Source organism: Phaethon lepturus, unplaced genomic scaffold (genome assembly GCF_000687285.1).
Source record: "Phaethon lepturus isolate BGI_N335 unplaced genomic scaffold, ASM68728v1 Scaffold57972, whole genome shotgun sequence".
In the NCBI taxonomy this organism is placed as follows: Eukaryota; Metazoa; Chordata; class Aves; order Phaethontiformes; family Phaethontidae; genus Phaethon; species Phaethon lepturus.
This window is the reverse complement of record NW_010525261.1, coordinates 73-12,723: the sequence shown is the minus strand read 5'-3', so window position 1 is coordinate 12,723 and position 12,651 is coordinate 73. Positions and strand designations below refer to the sequence as shown.

The following is a 12,651-nucleotide window of genomic DNA, read 5'->3' as shown; positions in this document are numbered from 1 at the left end:
GTGAAGTATCTTGTGTTTAAACACAGAAATTAAATACATTTTTCATCTTTGGAGTACAGTAAAACTCAACCTTGCTAGAGTGTCATCAGAATTTATTTACTGTGAGATCTGGAAATGTCTGATGAATTTTTCAAGTGCAAGAAAGTTATTGTCAAATTGCTTATGTGTATGCTACCAGCAGTTAAAACAGGGAGGAGACTGGAAATCAGTTATCTTCTCTACCATTGATTTAAGGGGTTATTTCTTATAAAAAGACCTCACAATCTAAAAAACCCATCTGCCTTCATAATGATAGGTATCCATCTGATCTGAATCATCACCAAGCGCACATATCACTGAAAATGAGGGAAACAGCTCAGGAGAATGAAAGAAGCAGGAGCATACAGGATCACTGGTGTTCGCCAACTGCGATAAAATGCCCTGGGCAAAGGAATTGCCGTGCTGATTTTAGAGAAACACCACATTCAGTAGACCTTCATCTCCACTTGTACAGTCAGAAATATTTAAACGGTTCTTAGTATAATCAGAAAGATTTAAGTGGTTCTTAGACAGCAATATTTTACTTGCAAATTAATGCAAGTCTTCTGACTCTACTACTTGGACTAAGTGAACTGGTGCAGTACGGTAATGCCCACTGCCTGCATGTTACAGCACGTGCTACATAAACACGTCTCTCGTTCGGTTTTGACTTCCAGCTCTAAGGAAAGGTTCCAGTACTGGTGATACTGCCCTGTTGTGACTGACAGAGTAAAGCAACAATTAAACTAGACAATGCAATAAAGAAGTCAAAAAGGGAGAGAAGACACTTAGCGCATCTTCAGGCAGACCTAGAAAGAACAGACATTTAAACAAGTTCCAAATCCCAAATCATTAATTTTGTTTAATGTACAAAGAGGGTTCCTCCCGGTCCACAGTTCTCAGAGAGAAAGGGCAGCCTGGGCAACGGACATCGGATTAAAGATTTTTTTAAATGTCGTATACACAGCTTGGGGAAGTTACCTGTTGCCAGGACCTCTGTTTAACTCGGGTACTTCTGACAACTGCTTGGAACCTAGGGTCCAAAATCTATTGTGAGATGCAATAAATGGAGAAAAAGGTTCAAATCGTTATGTTGTATACATCTGCAAATAGCTCTACCGCACAGGCATTAACAGAGTAAACTTTCATGCAAGGAATGTATTTATGTTTTTCAAGTCTAACTTCAAAAGAAACAATCAACCAATCTCCTTGGGGAGCAATCAATGTTTTTTACCCTCTAGAGAAAGTAAGCCGTACCAGCCATATAAAACACGCTATACATGATTATCTTCATAAATTAGAACATGTTGTTACTTGCAGTAATAGGGCTTGTACCAGATGTTTAGTAAATCAGGCCTTAGTCAGAGAGGATTATTTCTGGCAGCAAAGGCTAGCAATCTGTGGAGTGGGATGTCATGAAATTAAATTCATGAGAAGGATTTATGATACTAGTCTCTGCCCTACTCCCCAAAAATACCAAAACCTGTCTCTCAAGTACTGCCTGTTTCTTAGTTTGAGACACTAAGAACAGGAAATATATACAGCTATGATCAAATGACCACAAAGCTTTACTGAGCTTAAGTTTCAGCTTCTGTTTGCTTTAAAAAAACCTGTGAAGACTAGTTTTCTGTGACACAGTACAAAATACATCAATATACATTTAATCATAACTGCCACTGATTTTGAAAAGCAGCATTCCAAGACTCCGTTTGGCATTAACTGGATTTTTCCCACTGGAATGATATGAATAACCTCCAACAATGAAGACAGCAATAGTAGAAGTTAAAAAGAAACAAAAAATATTGCCACAGGTTTTGACGTATGAACTCAAGAAGCAGGAACGGAAGACAAAAATATGATTTTCATTTCCAAGGAAACTCTTGACCAAATGCTTTCACAGAGCACAGAAGCGGGGGGGGTCATCAGATGGTGCGGAAGATTCTAGCACCAAGGAATAGAAAAAGCAGCAAGGTATGCTACTAATCTGACAAAAAAGGTGGTTGAAAGGTTTGGATTTTTTTTTTTTTTAACATAAAAGGAAGAAAAAGATTAATACCTTGTTTCTATAACTAATACTTGACAGGTGAAGTATTTCTGTAAGTTGCATTCTACCTCAGTTTCCATCAAGGGACAGGGAAATAAATATTGCTGTCACCATGACCTATTTTGGTATTAGTCTACAGTATCAGAACACACGGAAAAGATGAAACCTTAAGGTGGTTACGCAATAGCTTCACAATTTGCTGATACACTAAATACAGTTTGGTTTGAAACAAACTTTCCCTTCTCACCTGTGCTGCATATTCAGCTTCTTTGTCTTTTTCTAAATTGGAGTCACAGCTACATTTCTGTTTCATCACTTGGTCCAGTTTCTTCTCCAAGTCTCTCTGCTCAAAATAAAATTCTTCCATTCTTTGAGCATGCTCTGTTTGCAAACATTCAAGTTCTTTTTGTAAATTCTGCTGATCTTCAGTCAATTCCTTCATAGCTTTAGAGTTGCTTAACATTTCCACTTCCTGTCAAGAAAAATCAGGATCACATACACCTTGGTTCTAAGACCAGAAAAGTAAAAAACTGAATTTAAACGTGCATCTTGAAACAATGAGGCAAAAAAGAGCACATTTATCTACTGATAACAACAGCCTGATAACAGTATTTGTCTATTTATCAACGGTAGCCTTGAATTCTGTAACAAGCATTTAAAATATGCAGAAATTATTTATACTTCCAGGTACATGGAGCTTCCAGAATCAGATTCACAACTTTCAGCAGCAAACCTCAGAAAGCAGCAGCACTGATTTACTAAAATATACTTTGAAGATGAAAGACGTATATTATCAGAAAACAAGGATAAATGTGCTTGATTTCTTTTTCCACTAGCATTTTGATATTTTTTGAAGTCTGAATTATTATCTTTTTAACTTATCTACAAGCTTTACCTCTAACAGCAGAACAACTTAAAAGTAGCAGCTCTAGGGCCCTATATAAGCTTGTAGATTCTGAGCTTAAGGTTAAATAAAATAAAATAAAAAATTAGGTCTGGTCTATGAATGTAAGAAGCAAAACAGTATTTATCTTAATGCAGAAAACAGAAATGAAGCAAAATCACAAGTGAACACTAGCTTCTCATGTCATCCATTATTGAAAAAGATTAATAAAATCCACCTAAAAACAAGGGCTTATATCAACTAGAAATAAGAAGGCAGTGTTCTTTTTTATGCAGTGATAAGATCACTCCTAGAATACTGATGTCTGCATCTTCAAAATCCCCAAACATGAGAAATTTTAGAGGACTTAAACTCTATTTGACAAAATACTTAAATGTTTGGAAAACATTTTAAAGTGAAAGAAGTAGTTTTCATTTGGATAAAATAGAAGGAGCTGCCTGAACACAGTAGTTGCAAACAGAAAAGACACCAATTATTAGTGGACTCGAACCTAATAAGTATAAGGGATATTAAAGATTTGGTGTCTGGATTCAAGCTGGGGAGGGGGGTGTGGAATTATCTGTGTGTTTTGATGTTTCTAAATGAATGTAATCTGTGATATTGATTCTAGAACCAACAAGCTAGCAGCAATTTTCTGATGACAAAAGTGAAATGCACTCAGATTGGCAATGTACCATTTGAAGCTGCTGTTTCCGCCGCAAAATAGTATTTAGTTTTTCTTGCTGTTTGATGTAGGTTTTCATTACTTCTTCCATGATCCTTCCCTTGTCGTCTTCACAACTGATGTCTTTCATGAGAGTTGGGGACAAGGTTCGCACATCATTCCCTACTTCAACACGGCTAGAGTCTCTAGTGATTCTGGAAGAAATACGTTCAGATTTTCCACCTCTTGCAGAACGAGTTGACACAGGTGGGTCTATAAAGAAAGGAAGAACACAGCATAATAATCACAGAAAATTAAACATCCAGAATGGGGAAAAAAAAAAAAAAAGGCAAAGAAAATAAAAGCTTATAAAAATGTCAAAAGAATTTTTGGAAAACTGAAGTGACATGACAAAATACTAGCTCGGTTTTGGGCTTTCCAAAATTATATAGTTAAATATTGGAAAGACTTCAACATAATTTTTACTACTCACCTAAACATTTATGCTGCTCCACAGCAGTTTTCAAGTCAATTTTTTCCTGTTCTTCAAGAGAAAGCTCTGGATAGGAGGCAGCTTTTTTGTGCTTTCCACTACTGAGCTTCTTCTCTGACTGTCCAGGTGAGGATTTAATTACTTCCGAAGCTTTGACTGTTGTTTTTGCAACATCCTTATATTGTGATGCAAGAGATACATTCGGAGCAACCACTTTATCACACATATAAAGGTAGTAACTGAAACAGTAGAACAGTAAAATTAAGAATGAAAGGTAAGGCATAATAAACGATGACTGGTAGAGAGCAGTAAGTTTAATTTAACATGATTTCAAACTGTAAAAGTTTTAATGAAAAATAAGCATGTCCTTTCTAAATTTTTCCTATGCAAAAGAAAATCCTAATGACCCACTTAATCTTTACTGAGTAGATTATCTAGATAAGGTTTTGAGGCTATCAAACAAGAGGATTTTTCAAACCTGGCTCATTAAAAAAAATCATATAAAGTCTTTATTTAAATACAAAGAGTGAAATCAGAATGCCACTGAATCCAGACTCTAGCATTTTCATAATCCTTATATTAGCAATGGAGGACGAGGGAAGAGATCAGTGTAGTGGGAATGAGCATATTACTCTTTAAATAGCAAAGCTGTGTACTGACAGTGCTGGGGCATGTCTGAGACCAACGCCGGACCTTCTTTGCCACATATATCGACCAATCTGTTCGGATTGTCACAGCTCCTAGGAGCATCCTGCTGTACCGCCCTAACTTAACCACTCAGCTTTTGTCTGGTACAGAGGGAATTGAGTGCCAAATGTGTTAAGGTCAGTGACGGGAAATGGAAATCAGTGTCACGATGCTGGACTCAACATTGCTGCCTTCAACACCTTCCTCTCTCCTAGTTCTGAAGGAAGGAGTCGATGGAAACAGCAAACTGAGGGACCATCACAGAAGGTCCAGCATTCATGTGTTCGCGTGGGAACTAGTTTGGTGGGTGCGTGTTGCTTTGATGCAACGCTGCTAAGCAGAAGTCTGATCTCACCCATACATGGCGAATGCATAACCATACGGGGATGAGGGTAAGAGGTATGTCAAGAAAAACTGTTTCCCTCGTCCATGCAGATGACAAACTTTGTACTATGTTAAGGAAATGCACTTGGTTTCTAAAACCAGGAAACTAATCAAGAGGCAGTTCAGCTGTAGCCATTGTTCCAGTGTGGAATAAAGCCTTCAAACACCTTTTACAAGTCTTTTTCTAAAGGAAACGAAGTTGCACTCATGGTGAACAGGCCCTATGCAGCTTTCCACATGCACGCATTATGTTGTTAATAGGAAAGATTAAAAACTACCTTCTGTCATATCTGCTCTGAAAAGGGAAACTGTAATTACACGTCAACTGTATTGCTACTGAACTCTCATAGATCAGAGCTCGAGTCCCACACCAACAATCACTCATAAGCAGTTCACTACTATTTACACCAAGAAATGCATAAAAAGTCAGGGTTCAGCTATTCTTATGCAATCCCTTGGAGTGCTCCTAACAGTTCAGGTTGCAAGTACTTTTTTTTTCAGTTGAAATTATCTTTAAATAGCCAAAAGTATTTAACCTGTACTTATGGTGCTCATAGTTCTGGACAGGAAATTCAGTTACCTGGGATGGAAAAAGGAGGGTGCCTGAGAATCAGTTTCTGCTTCTTGCTTGATAACTGGATACCACTGTGATAATTCCAGGCTCTGCTGTGAATCTGCCTAAAGAAAAGGTAATAAATTGGTAACTGGAAGACGGGTACATGTTATTCACATTTTCATAAACACTCCTCAGTGGAATGGCATTTTTCATACCACTAGTACAGACACACAAAGGTGGGTAGCACCAGACAAACTGGGGTACTGGAAAATGGAGAGTCTTTGGCAGAGATACAGGGTGATGCAAGCAACAGAAGTTTCTTCCATCTCCACTCTCCTATTACAGGCAAAGTAGCAAGGAATTTAAAAGAAAGTCTCTTTACAAACATATACAAAAGCTCTGCTGAGTTTCCACAACTCTGCCAGAGGCATGCTGCAAATGCTTGGGAGAAACAGAAAGCAGAAACTAGGGTTCCCAAAAGGCTGTAGGAGCCTTTTGCAATAAAGTACCCATATCATAGTAAGCACCTGTCAGATATTTAATTATGAAATAAAACCTGTGAATAAAATGAAACAATTATTGGTGTTCCAGAGACAGAACTTTCATTAGTTGTCATGAATTTTTATTACAGAAGTGGGCAAAGCTGCTGCAGTAACATGACTACTCTATTCCCTTAGCAGTAACAAACAAAATTAAGTCAGGTGCATCAGCATATATCATCTTAAAAAACTTCTCTGCATTTTGTATTTGGATAGCAATTCTTGTTCTGTTTGTCTCAAGAAACGTTTTTGGAATTACTCTTCAGTCAAAGTTACAGGTGATAGTTTGTGCTCCACTGCAAAGTTACTATTAATTTCAAGTGAAAGATGTCTTCTCATATATTTAAACAAGACTCATAGCTAAGAAATTGATTCTTAATTTCATTGTATTAAAATAGCCTTGGGAAGCAGGTTTTCAGGTAAGGTGTGGTTGGTTGACCCCAGCCAGCAGCCAAGCAGCCACGCAGTCGCTCCCCCACCACCTCCAGCAGGATGGGGACAAAAGCAAGAAAGCTCACGGGTCACGATAAACACAGTTTAACAGGTGATGGAAAGAGAGAAAAAAAAAAAAACAAGCGAAGTGAAGGGTATCGCTCCCCACCTCCCACAGGCACCTCCAAACAACATCCACCCTGGATGCCAGAAGCCCATTTCTTCCCCTTCTACCCCGGCTTTTATTGCCGAGCATGGCATTATAAAGTACCAAGTATCTCTTCGGCCCCTGACAGCCTCTTGCCCACCCCCAGCCTATTCGCCGCAGGGGCTGAGCACCACACGGAGAAAGCCTTGACACTGCAGAAACACCCTTCAGCAGCAGCCAAAACACTGGTGTTACCAACCCTGTTTTAGCCACAAATCCAAAACTTAGCACCATCCAGGCCGCTACGAAGAAAGTTAACACCATTCCGGGCAGACCCGGTACCTTTGGAAAGTTGCTCATTTAAAAAAAAAAAAACACAACTATAAAGCTAAAAAAATTCCTACTGTACCAAAGGCTTCATCTAGCCTTCCAAGAGCTTCACAATTTCTCGTGTACAAGATGCATCATCAGAAAAGTTCATATTTACACACCCTGAATAAACTGTCGCAAAACAATCTCTGGCAGTGAAGAGAGTACCCAGCTACACACGTGTGGCTTGTGCCAAGGTCTGCAGAATCGAATGCCACTTGACCATGAGAGAGACCAAATCCCACCTACAATATCCTGCTTGAAACTTCCAGCCCAGTAAATTCAGCTCTAGCAATGAAACTGAAATTTTCCCCCAACCCTGCAGTTCCTCAAATCAGTTCCAATGCAGACAGAAAGGAAAGAGGGCACAAGGAAGCTAAGCTCCAGAATAGTAAATTCATAATCAAACCTTTAAATAATAAAGATTTGAAATACAGCAAACAATCTCTAGAAAAACGGCTTCATCCTGACACCTGTCAAGTTTTTTCTACTTATTCAGATCATTCCAATAACTGAAATAATGTACATATGTCTTCTACTTACATTACAGCTAGTACACAGTAATCCAATTTTAACGTCTGAATCACATCTTGTACATGTTTTAGGACTCATATTTTAACAAGTTTATATATTTACATATTAAATTATATATCAAGTAATCTGTATTTGCAAGTTATTAGGTCAGATTTTTGCATTCCCACCTATTTCAAATGGAAACCAACTGTACTGTCTACCCATTACTGTGCATTTTGCAAACGAATTACGTAACTCGCAATCAGATTTTCACTTTGGAAAGAAAATGACAGATAATCGTGAATGAACATGAAGTCTTTTTCTAACATGATTCCTTCCTCATCATCTAGGTTAATGAAACAGAGATAAAGCATCTACTTCTATATATATATATGTATTTCATTACCTAACGATCTGTTTAGTTTAGATGCTCTTAAATAATTCTATAAATGCGATATATCCAAGTAAACTTAAAATTGAATGACTTCTACCTAAACTGTTTGAAAGGGCTACATGAAAAAGGTGTCGTATTTTTCTTCTAAAACTATTTGTACACAGCTGTTCTTTAAGAAAAAAAAAAAGTAGTGGTTTCAGCCTAATAATTAAGCAGGTTGTTTTAGCAGAGATGAGATTTATAAAAATACTCAGAATAAATGCTAACTCTCCACATTGCCTGTTTTCCCCCACGCATGGTGACGAACTCAAGGAAGTGGTTTGAGAAGCAAGACAAAGTTTTAGTGCAGAGCAATTATCAGAAACTGTCGCAAAGTCAAAGGGAACGAGGATCTGGCAGCACGGAGACCAGCAGAGACTTAGTGACAGCCGTTCCCGTGCAGAGCGGGTGGATGTTACACTGCGGAGTCCAGAACTCAACAGAAAATGAGAACTTTGGTGGCAACCAAATACACACCTTGCAGCTTTCTTATGAGCACCGAGAACAGAGAGGCATTAACCTTGTGAGCACAGCAGCTGAGGGCCTGCATTGTCTGCTCTTAAAATACTGCAAGCAAAAGTATACGTGCACTGTGAGGTGAATAAACTGAGTGAAATGCTGAGGAGAAAGGGAAGGCACAGGACCTAGGATGCTCCAAAGACTAGGGGATTTAATTCATAATTTATTATTACCGGACGGACAAAGACCTAGCCAAGGGCAACTGTTCTTCCCAGGTCCTCCAAGATAACCTCAAAGATGCGTCGGCACTTGTGAGGACTGACTCAGCAAAGGTGGTAAGAAGGTGACAGAACAGCAAATGGAACATCCTGCAAATAAATTTCCCTGGGAGCCTAAGAAAAGGTGATGTCTACACATTGTACCCAATACCTCTCTCACACCACGGACATGAGGGAAAGCGGACTGAAGCAGCCCAGGACTTCCCCAGGACAAGGAAACAGAGGCTGTGTTCCAACATTCCCCTTTAAAATCTTCTAATCTTTTGTGCTTTCCAGATGAATATCCATGAGACAAAAAACAGAAAGAAGAACCCTCCCCACATTTTATCTTTGTTCAAGCTTTCACAGAGTTTACCTCTCATTCTGATTTCATATGCAGCTTTGTAAGAACGAACTATACAGATCTGCAACGGAAGACTCCAGAAAGAGTTTTTGTATTTCATTTGCACCGCTTCAGTCCAAATTAGCATTACTGCTAATTTCAGCGGGTTTTTTTTTTTCATCTGTACACATGAAACTGAAAGATCTCACAGTCTGAAGTCTGCTACCGTGAAAAGGGAAGAAGTATTATAGGCTTGAGTATGGAAGACTATTTCCACTGATGCATCCACCATACTATAGGCGATTACCTACACTGGCACAGCAAGGATAAAGACCGCCATGTCTTCAGATTAAAAGCGAAGTGTCCTTGCTATGAACTTCAACTACGAAGTTGCATCTTGCAACTAATTCTTGGAAGCCTGCCATATGGCAGACTTTCGTGGAAATTTTCTGCTAAAATCCCTTACTGTGGGCTGGCACAACTGTAAAAATACCTGTTACCACAGTAAGCCTTTCTGCAATACTGACCTTTCAGGAGTTTATGCTGGAAGTTGTCAACTTACAACACACCTTTTTGGGCTCAAGCACCTGGACTGCTCTTGCTGCTGTTTTGAAATCCACCACAAAACATCCAACAGGCAAAATGGATATATAATCAAACCTCTAGCCATCAGACAGACATATAAATGAAAATACACACTGAAAAGAAACAGAGTCATGGGGCAGGACCCATTTAAGAACCTCTTAACCAAAATATTGTACCTTCTGTGAACAGAAACATCTATGATGTTCAGTATTTAGCTGGTACTTGTCTTCTTATCTAAAGTAGAAGGTCTCTAAGGGACAAAAAAGCTCTGTATTTTTGAACCACTGCACAGACTTGCAGCAGTATTTTAGGAAAAAATACAACATCTATTATTAACCATTGTCAAGATACTGGCCTACAGCTCATTACTTGGGCTGCTTAAAACCCCCTCTTTTTGGCATATTTCTCTCTACAACTGGGTTAAACAGAAAGCTATTGCTGAACAAGCAAACTTTGGGCTTCTAAATATCAATGCACGCAAAATCATGAGATGGGTGGTTAGCAAACCAGGTCACCACACACAGCACGTGTGTGTGCTGGAGTAAAAATAACAAATGAAGAATTCATTTGTGATACTGGATTTTCAAGCTCCTTTCTGCTCTGCTCAGCTGCTGCAACATACACCACATAAAACATACTCAAAAGTCAAATGGGAGAATGAAATCTCCACAATAGCTCTGAATCTTCCAGAGACTGCATACTTCAGAACAGAACAAGAACCAACAAAGCCAAACGAGCCCGAATGAAGTTACTTCAGCCCAAAGAAATTACCGCACCTTTTAATGAGAAATGTATTTCCATTGTGAAGCTCTCTCACAAATCTAACTTAGGCTTGATTTGACAAGCATTCCCATTTACAAAAGGCAAGCAACGCGCTTCCAAAACAAGTATTCACGTGTGAGCACAAAGAGATTTGGGAGTTTTACAAGAGTAGGTGAACTTACTTTGGACCGAGTTCTTTTCTGATTTTTCTCGCTGAATTTCTCCTTCATTGCCTCCAAGAGATGCTTCAGCTCCCGCTCCTCCGACGTCCCTAAGTATTTTTGGTTAATATGCAGGTAGCAATGCCACTTGGCCGATTCAAACCCCCAGTGGCAGGTCCTCTTGTCCGGGGATCTGTGTGAATGCATCACAAACGTCTGGGGTGAGAACATACCGTAGCACTCCAAACACTGGATGCACGGGTCATCTGGCGCAAGGTAGAACTGAGGTGCAAACAACCCCTGGCACTTGCCCAGGCATTCGTGCTCTACTTCAAAGGCACTGCCAGACTCTTTCAGTTGGGCCAAGGTGTTCTTACCAGGGAGAAAACTGCCATTTTGTGGAAAAGTGCGAGGACGTAGTAAAGCATTGCATAGTCTCTGAGCATCAGTCAGCGTAATTAGCCCACAGGACGGAGCATTAAATGGAAGAATTCCCAAAACCTTCAGAATATGAAGCTGGTCAGAAGTGCACCTTGAGCAGTATATATACAGTTCGTCACACACCGTATTGATCTGTTGCAATGAAAAGTCTCGGAGAACCGAATTCAACACCTGAGGCAGGCAAAGTCTTTTTTCTCCTCCGACTTTAAAACAAGAGATGGATTCCCCTTCCAGTATCGTCTGCGTGAGTTCTGTGGAGCTGTCCGGAGGAATGAGCAGCGGACCAGAGAGTATTTGCGGCGATGGAAGAGGCAAGAAGACGGTGGGTGACATACTTTCCTGGGAATAACGAGCTGAAAAAGCTGCCGGTCCACCCAGTGAGCTCTGGCTGCTTAAGTGGAACTGCGCCAAGGTGTGTTTCAAACCTGGATTTAAATTCAAAGGCTCAGATAGTGAAGTACTATTTGGCTTGGCGGTTTCCCCATCAGCCTCCACAGGAGTTTCGTCATACTCGTCCAAGTTTTCCTTCTTTATTGTTGGCAATTTATTTATTACAACTCGTACTTTGCTATTTACAGGCATCTCTGTCATTGCTTTTTTTAATGGAGGACTCCCATCCTCCTGGAACCCACTCCTTTTTTGGTCTGAAACGAGACCCAGAGGGAAGTTTATTTGTGGGCTTTCCATTGCTAAATACCAGAACTTTAATTACGTGAGTCTTGAATGCACATTTTCCTGCTTGTTCATACAAAAAAACAATTTCAAGTGATCTTGACTACTTCAGGCACACTAAGTTTTGCGCTTTCAGTAACATGTTACTTCTTCAGCCTCCAACAGTAAAAACTGTAACCCATTCTGCAGGTAATACCATAAAATTAATAACGGAGAGGTTATTTTTCTTTTATAGTTATTTGTTCAATTTTCTCGTATAAAAAACCCACTGCAGTATTTACGCAAAAGGTTTTTCTTCACACCCCACCTAGGATTTTATACAGTAGTCTTATACAGCAATTTAGTAAAAAATGACGAGTTGATGCAAGAGTGTCCATCCTTGATCATTTTTTTTCCTTTGAAAAATATACTGTCTTTACAAGTAAGTCTCTACTTAAAGTAGAAAAATGGTCTCCGTTTGAAAAACGCCGGTCTCAATGCAACCGATCCAAAACATAGTTTAAGCTGTACGAAAATTTTATTCAGCGCTTTCAGCTCTTGGCGATCAAACGCAATCTTAACGGCTTGCTTTACCGTGCTGCCAACTTCATGATTTCACCACCACCACGAGCGTTACTATGGCAGTTCGCAAATAAAGCCCCGAATTACAGGCTGATGCAAAACTGAGCGTCCCCGGAGAGTCACCTTTAGCGCAGACGTCGCCGGTGCGTGTCAGGATTTTCCCACCCCGAGTTATTACTCAGAGAGGCGAGATCCAGGCCACCGGCTACAGGCATATCTTGTGCGACCGCAGGGCTCTGCCCGCTGG

General features: G+C 39.7%; 1 protein-coding gene across 1 annotated transcript; it reads right to left on the bottom strand.

Annotated features, from left to right (window-relative positions):
* Positions 1–806: 806 nt before the first annotated feature.
* Positions 807–12,022, bottom strand: SKIL (SKI-like proto-oncogene). Its single transcript, XM_010282668.1, has 6 exons — positions 10,752–12,022; positions 5,754–5,851; positions 4,103–4,341; positions 3,641–3,882; positions 2,310–2,534; positions 807–827 (listed from the first exon to the last, which is right to left on the bottom strand). The coding sequence occupies exons 1-6, from the start codon at positions 11,856–11,858 to the stop codon at positions 807–809; spliced, it is 1,932 nt and encodes a 643-aa protein (XP_010280970.1). The 5' UTR covers positions 11,859–12,022.
* Between the last annotated feature and the right edge of the window lie 629 nt (positions 12,023–12,651).